Source organism: Indicator indicator, chromosome Z (genome assembly GCF_027791375.1).
Source record: "Indicator indicator isolate 239-I01 chromosome Z, UM_Iind_1.1, whole genome shotgun sequence".
Classification (NCBI taxonomy): Eukaryota; Metazoa; Chordata; class Aves; order Piciformes; family Indicatoridae; genus Indicator; species Indicator indicator.
Window position 1 is genome coordinate 79,156,937 of NC_072053.1, and position 7,984 is coordinate 79,164,920.

Here is a 7,984-nt window from a genome sequence, read left to right on the forward strand (position 1 = left end):
TTTTGGAACCAGTTTGAATAAATACAAATAATCATATTATGAGGTGAAAGTCTGCTCTTTCATACTATTCAATGAGCTGTTTGAAAACAAAGGATAAAGTATCCTTAAATTTAAGTTGAAATAACATGGAACATTTTGCTGCCTCTGCACCTCTTTCCTCATTCTGCTGAGGCTATACATACAAATTTTTATTTCCAGCTGGCCTTATAATCAACCACCTGCTTCTAGCAGAAAAACTACAGAAGAAAAAAAACCAAACAACTAAACCTGAAAAACCAAACCTGAAAAACCAAACCAACCCAAACCCCTCAGATTCATTTAACCTGCAGATTGCTTTTGGCATGTAGCTATCTCAGTAGCAAGAACCTCACAAAATTTATTTCATTTGCATGAGGTTTACTCAAGGTTCTTAATTTCCTATTTTTATTTTTGGCTTAAGAGTCTTTAAGATCTTGCTTTGAGATCCAGATTCCAAAAGCCATAAGAACATGCAGTGAAACTAAACCAAATCTAGAGATCTTCATTTGGCATCATAGTAATCTGAAATTGAGAAGGGAAGAGGGCAGAGCTAGGAGACAGACAAAAGGAGCATGTACCTCTGGACCAAACGGCTGTGATTCTTCTAAAGCTGCCAAGGGAAACTGAGTCTATACTTTTTATTACAAGTGATAGAAACAGGGCATCCAAATTACTTAGCTAACTTGAAAAATTTCATTCATTGTTTCAGTGACTCTCCAGCAATCAGGCCCTTTGCCTTTTCCAGAGACGTTCCTTTAACTCCTTCAGGCACGAGTAACTTCCAGTTTACTGGACGAAGTTTTTTTAAGTTCTTCTTTCCTCATTCTATTTAGCACAAAAAAGCAATCACCTAGGATACTGAAACGAGGTCAGAAAGCATGTAGTCAGTGCTTTTTCAACAGACTGTGACTTCTACAACACTGCTGCTGCACTGGTCCTTTCATTTGAGAAGACCAAAGTTACAGTCCTGGGAGGAGGGACAGCTTGACCATATGCACCTTTGCCTGCTACTCCATGTCAAACCACTTTGTGAGCTGAGAGGATGAGAATTAACAGAACAGTTGTCGTGCTAGCCCCAGGTAGACCGGGATCATTCAGGGGAAAAAGATAATTAGCAAATAGTCCAGAACAGGCTTCCCCTTCCTCACTTCTTACTGGCTGCTTCACTGCTTGGGATGGAAGTGGAACAGACTTATTTATGCAACTTATTTATGCAAATGTTGCCTTCTTTGAATTGAGATGAGTAAGGATTGTCCATTTAATTACTAACTAATGGACTCCTTTTTCATAAGATGCAGTAGCAGATGAGGTTAAATGGTTTATATGACTGCAGTTTCTTGGCTATCTTTGCTAGAAACCCCTGTTGTCCAAGTGCAGACAGAAGATGCTATATTGGATTCTCAGTCTACCCTTTGTCTTTTTATGGGTTAAATGTGGGCTTCTGGCATTCACACATCTTGAAGGCTTTCAGGAAAAGTTCAATATTTAAGCCAGATATCTAGACATGGTGTAGGAAAGTCTATTTCTGCATATTTTTGATGTGATTTGCTTACAATGTGGCCTATATTCCAAAGTTCCTCCACACTAGTTTTTTTTCTTTCATAACAAGGTTTAGATAAGACTTTCCATGAAATATTAATGCTGAGTTCTTACTGTGTCTCATATGCCTCAGCTACAATTTGTGGTGTTGAGGGTGTAATGTGTTTTTCTTTTAAAATTTTCTTAACAGTGGCAGGATTGCTACCATCATAGGTGTTGCAATACAGTGATGAAAGGAGTAAGGAAAAAAAAAGGCAGCTTCCATTTACGTAAATAAAGAAAACTTTGAATGGCAGTATGACAATGATGCCAACTAAATAATAAAAAAAAAGGTTTGGTTAAAAAATTACCAGCATCATCAGCTTGTGTCAACAGTTCTCTAGGAGCTCAGTCTCCTGGCTGATTTCATCTGTATCTGGAGCTGTTGACTGGCACTGGGAACAGGTATGAATGGTGAAGGATAGAGGCACAGAGGGTAAAAGCAGTCTCCCAGTCTGAATCTAACTAAGCTGATGTTGTGGACAAAGCCCTCCTGAAAAGAATGCTAGCAATTTAATTAAGAAAGAAAGGGGGGGAAACAAGAAACCAAAGGGAACCAACTCAAACCAAAAAAAACCCAAGGCTGAGGTGTGGCACTACTGAATCTGTCTTTATACCATTGCAAATTCTTTTCTCAGTATATTGCTGCAGTGTCCTCTTTAACTCACTCGTGGGAAGTCTGGACACTTGTACATCCATCCACTATGAAAGTACCAGTCTGCAGATCTGGAATTCAAAATCCATTTGTGAGAGACTCAGCACCTCTCTTACAGGAATTATTGAGAAGGATACTGTGGTACCTGCTTTCCCAAACTGCTCTGCTGTTACTGATATTTTTGTTTTTCTTTTCTGCAGAACTATTGCTTCTGGGAGTTCTGTTGCAGAGACTGCCAGGTAAACTCAGATTTGGCCTGGTGTCGTGGTTGGAGGCAATCAGTATACAAGTCAGAAGCAGGGAAAAAACCTTCATTCCCTCTTGGTGGCAGATACAGACTGTTTCTGAAGACATGATAGGGGAACCACGTGGGTCAGACGTCTCCTCACATCCTAGACCTTTTTCTCCCCTGCAGTAAGATATAAAGTGTAATCTTCTTGATCTCTAGCAGAAAGAGGCAGAATAGACATTTAGCCACTCAGTTCTTAAAAGAACTGGCAAAAAAGCTGCTTAGCTGGATCTGACCTTGGCATTGTATCCCTCTTTCACCAAAACTAGCTACAGTGAGCATGTCCCATGACTACCTATGAAGAAGGCTATGTGGAGCAAGATAAAAGCTTGTCTCTGAGTCTTGCTGTCCTCACTGCTGTTAATGCCATATGCAATGCTAAGCCCATGGTGAAGTAAGTAGGCTGCAAAAACTAGAACATTGCTAGAGGCAGGGAGCAAACACTGATTCTTATAAACTGAATACTGACTGAACTCAAGGCAATACACAAAATGCTGACAGCTCTGCAAGGTGGTGCTTGGCAAGAGCAAGCGATGATTTTCATCACCAGCACACATTTCACACAGGTAACTAAGCACATAACTGCTCAGGAATCCTTGCAGTGCACTAACAATGTAATCACTTTTAAAAGTCATTCTAAGGGAACAGAGGAATTCAGCAATCCATAATTAATCCTAAAAGCACATTTTCCCTATTTTTTTACAATTTTCTACTTTTTTAATTTTTTTTTTTTTTTTTTTTTTTTTTAGTTCTGTCATTTAATATGAAGTAATCATCTGCAGCTGTCTAGAATTCAGGACAATTTTTGTTTAAGCATTGATTTTAACATTTAACATGAAATGACTGCAAGGGCTTGGTTGAAAAAATGACAATTACAGGGGAAAGGCACATGCAAATGTCTTCAATGGGCAGTTCAGAAACACTTTGTTTTATCCCCATTTGTTTCTTTAACTGCCCACATTAAGGTACAGTAGAGTTTTGGACTTCAGTGCGGTGGCTATTAACTCAGCAAAAATAATTTCCTTGCTGTTAGAATTTAGTCAGGGATTTTTCCATTTTATTAATGTTTTACAATATGTCACAGAACGAAGGGGATTTGTTTCAAGCATCTCCATAAATCTCCAACTATCTAGTTCAGAGCATAAAAAAACAGGAAGCAAGAAAATTCAACTCTAAACTTAAAGCTAAGAAAATTCCAAAAAGCTGTGTATCCTCCTCAATTTAGTGACCTAAAATGGAGCAACAATGCAACCAAAGATATACCACTAAGAAAATTTTCAAAACTGCCTAGCCTTGGGTCCTGCAGCTACATTAGAGGCACCACTGAGGAGTGCAGCTGTATTTTACTAGTTTTGGCACATCTCCCTTGATAGAAGTGGGAGGTTTTTATCCTGTTTAGACAATCTCTGCCAAAGATTGTGTGGATACTACACCTTCATTCCACGATACATCAGCCTGACTTTGGTTTCCAAGTGCTGAAATCTAATTTTAAGATTTGTCACAGGCTCTCACATCATGTTAACCTGTGTGTTTTGCCTTATAATATTTTTTTATATTCATTTTGGCTAAACGTGTTTATAGTCAGTATTATCCTTCCTCCAGGTCACGCCTATCATTTGTAAAATGTATTTATCAACCACTTAGGAACAAACCTATGGCTCATAATTGCTGGAAAATTGAGAGGTGGCTGAACAGCTCTTTATCTTCCTGTTGCTGAGAATTTAAAAATAAGAACATTAGTACCAACAATAAAGAAAAAAAAATTTCTTCTGAGCCTTTTGAGAATTCGTTTAGGGGCATAAAACAAACAGAGAAAAAAAAGGGTTACTTTGTACTGAACTAACGTTCCACTTCTCTTTCTTTCCATCAAAACAGCTTGCTATAACCTGGAAAGACTTGCCCCTCTTGCTCTAAGATACTGCCCCTGAAAGAAACATAACCACATAGCTATGAAAATGGCATCAAGAATAGCTAAGTAATCTGTTCTTGGAAATTAGTTTTGTGTTTGTGTGTTATCTACAAATATACAAGATGAGAATGACAGTGGCTAGAGGTTCATTTTATCTGGCAGTATGTTAAGCCTTTTTGAGGCCATCATGTTTTAAACATCATTTTAGCATTATAATCCCCATATTATGCATGGACAACCGTAGTTCACTTGGCATTGAAGAAGAGTTCCCTCCTAGTAGCATAGTGTTTGTATGTTTTAATTCACTTGTACAAATAGTAAGATGACTATATTTCCCAAGGAGTATGGAGAATGTATTACCTCTTGCCCAGTGCACACAAACATTTTAACAGAAGCATTGAAATTAAAATCAGGGAAAACAAAAACAAATACAGCTCTCTCTTTTTAGGGTAGAACTCAACTCCTCTATGCCAGCAATGTCTAGTGGGTTGCCTTCCCTGGGTGAGATCCAGGGCTATGTTACAGTAAACTGGTCCAGTGTGATATCACAAATATAAAAAATATTCCATTCTGTATCAAAACTAGGCACATGCCTTATATTTATACGAAGAGAAGATCAACAGAGCTGAGCACGTTTGCTCTCAACTAGTCATCTCTGGCCTTCTACATGAGGAGAAAAATATCTTATGTTATTTCTAATTTGTAACTACAAGAGTCTAATTTGGGTTAGATGGTAGTTAAAAGGAGGGTGACATCACACTTGGGTCAGTATTGGTGGATACCTAAAAGCACAACCTCTCATTTGTATTGCTTTAAAATGTACACAGTATAGATGTAGATTAAAAAAAAAAAAAACAACAAAACTACCAATTTTTTTTTGTGATGTTGAACCAACTAGAAGGGATGATGCAAGGTTTTACCAAATGAGATCTATAGATAAAAATTTCACTGTAGAGTATGTTTTAGACAAATGTGTCTTTTTCTTTAATATGTAAATCCTACACTGTAGGCTTTTTTTTCTTTTTGTAGTGTTAGAAAATGTTGAACAATTGTCCATGAGCATGAGCCAGCGGTTCATTGCTGATATCCCCAGAATGCCAATATTTGCAATGCAAACAGTTAGTACAATTTACCAGTTCTATGAAAGGCCCTGACATATCTGCCTCAAGGTCTGGAGGCTCTGCTGTATAACCACAAATAGTCTTTCCATTTTCATGTAACCTTTTGATACAGTGACAGCTGCATTAAGCTGCTTCTTCCTAGCAATTCCACATGCCAGGTTGTTTTAATTGGTTTTAATGCCACAGAAAAAGCACTGTTAGCAGAATACCATCAAATCATTTTCATATTGAACCTTCGTGGTCCAGCAACCTCCCCTTCAACCACAGCACCATTGTTTTTGCGAGGGACATATTCAAGGTCAATGCTGGTTTTGTGTTTGCCTTTCCCTCGGCTCCACACAAAAAGAAGGAGGAAACAAAATAAAACCACTCCAAGGAATGTGAAACAGCCCATAGCTGTGGACACCAATATTGTCTTAAGGTCCAGAGAGAAGGTGTTCACATTAGTTCCGTTGGAACTTGTGTCATTGGAGTCTGTCATATACATAGGGGTCCTGTTGGCGTAAAGGAAACGGTCTGAAGTAAACCCCTTTACCGTAAGGGAGGCTGAATAGGTGTCGTTCCCAGCTGCATTACTTGCAATACAAACATAGATCCCAGTGTCCTGGTCTTGAGCAAATCGGATCTCCAGGGTGCCATCTCCCAGCACAGTGGCCCTTCCGTTTGATTTAGCTGTGATCAGCCTCCGATGCGGCGTAACCCAGGATATGGTAGGCTGCGGATCCCCGTCAGCGTTGCACATCAACTGCACCGTCTGCCCCTCCTCCACTACCAGGTACTGCAACTTCTTGTCTTGTATCTTGGGCTTCTTACAGGTGAAATAAAAGGAAAGAGCTGTGCTGTGAAAGTCTTTGAATGACCTCTCTTTGACACTGTCTGGGCCAGCACACATAGGTGGCTGGCCTCCAAACTGCAAAGTGGGTTGCCTCTGTAAAATCCAAAGGAGACGGCAGTCACAGGCTAGAGGGTTGTTGTTAATGCAGAGGACCTCAAGGCTTTTGGGGGAATGGAATACATTCTCTTCTAGGGTTTCTAGCAGGTTTTGAGACACGTTAAGCACACGTAAGAAACGGAGCCCTTGGAAAGCGTGTGATTCAATGGTACGTAGCTGGGCCCCCACCATGTGGAGTTCCTGCAGGCGCACTAAATCTGAAAGCATGCCTGCTTCAATGGTGCTGATAGGGTTGTAAGAGAGGTTCAGATGTGTCAGGTACACCAGATGTTTAAAAGCAGAGTATGGTACTGCCGACAGGTTGGTGTTGGTGATGGAGAGAGAAGTAAGGTTGAGACCGTAAAGACTGTTGGCAGGTAGCATGTCCAGGAGGGGCCAGGCCTCTATCTCTAGGTCTTTCAGGCGAAACAGTCTTTTAAAGGCATAGGATGGCAAAGCGTTAATGTTGAGCTGTTTCAGATGCAGACTGATGAGGTTGTGGAGGTGAGAAAGAGCTTCTGTTGGTACAGCTGTGAGGTTGCATCTCTCCAGGGTGAGCTGCTCCAGGCTAAGCAGTCCACTAAAGGCCCTGTGTGATATATAAACCAAATCATTGTCCCCAACCTCCAGGGATTTTAGGTTATGCAGATCTTGGAACATGTAGTCCAGCAAAATGACAATCTTGTTTTCACTTATATCGAGCTTTGTTAAGTTTGACAACCCAGTGAACACCCCGAGGGGGACCAGCTTCAGACGATTTCCTTTCAGCCTCAGGGAGCGCAAGTTGAAGAGATTGTTAAAGGCTCCAGGCTCCACATTGGCAACTATGTTGTCACTGAGGTCGATCTCCTCCAGCAATGGGTATGACATGAATTCCTCAGGGTTGATGCTCTTCAGTCGGTTCTTGCTGAGGTCCAAGATTTTAGTCTCAATGGGAATGCCCTCTGGGATGGACATCAGACGCCTCCGGTGACAGCTGACAGACTTGTTCTGTGCTGAGCATTCACAGCGGGCTGGGCAGCCTATGGTGGGTCCCATGAAGACCAGCAGCACAGCCAGACCCAGGAACGGCTGCCAGCATGATACAGCTGTGTGCCACATGACTCCACTGCTCTGGGATAAGCCTCCGTCACGGGCCTGTGGGAAGAGGATGGGAAAGGGAACAAGTTCAGTCTGCAGCAAAAGAAGATCTCTGCCAATTTTACTGTTTCATTACAAAGCAGGCGCATATGTTTCCATCTGAAACAAGACAACAAAACCTATTGTGAATTGCAAGATTAACAGAATAAAACATATTTTCCTTCAGTTTCACCGGGCTTGTTAAAGGATCTGTTTACCCAGCATTTCAGCTCCTCAGAGGGGACAAAACAGCTTTTCCTACTGCAAACAGTAAAGGAGGTTACGTTTTATGCTTTTCTCACTCTCAGAATGTCTCCTTCAAGACAGTGCTGTAACTAATGCAGGGATGAACACCATGCTCTCT

General features: G+C 40.7%; 1 protein-coding gene across 1 annotated transcript; it reads right to left on the reverse strand.

Moving 5' to 3' along the window:
• Positions 1–5,781: 5,781 nt before the first annotated feature.
• On the reverse strand, positions 5,782–7,632 carry LINGO2 (leucine rich repeat and Ig domain containing 2). Its single transcript, XM_054398009.1, has one exon. The coding sequence runs from the start codon at positions 7,600–7,602 to the stop codon at positions 5,782–5,784; it is 1,821 nt and encodes a 606-aa protein (XP_054253984.1). The 5' UTR covers positions 7,603–7,632.
• Between the last annotated feature and the right edge of the window lie 352 nt (positions 7,633–7,984).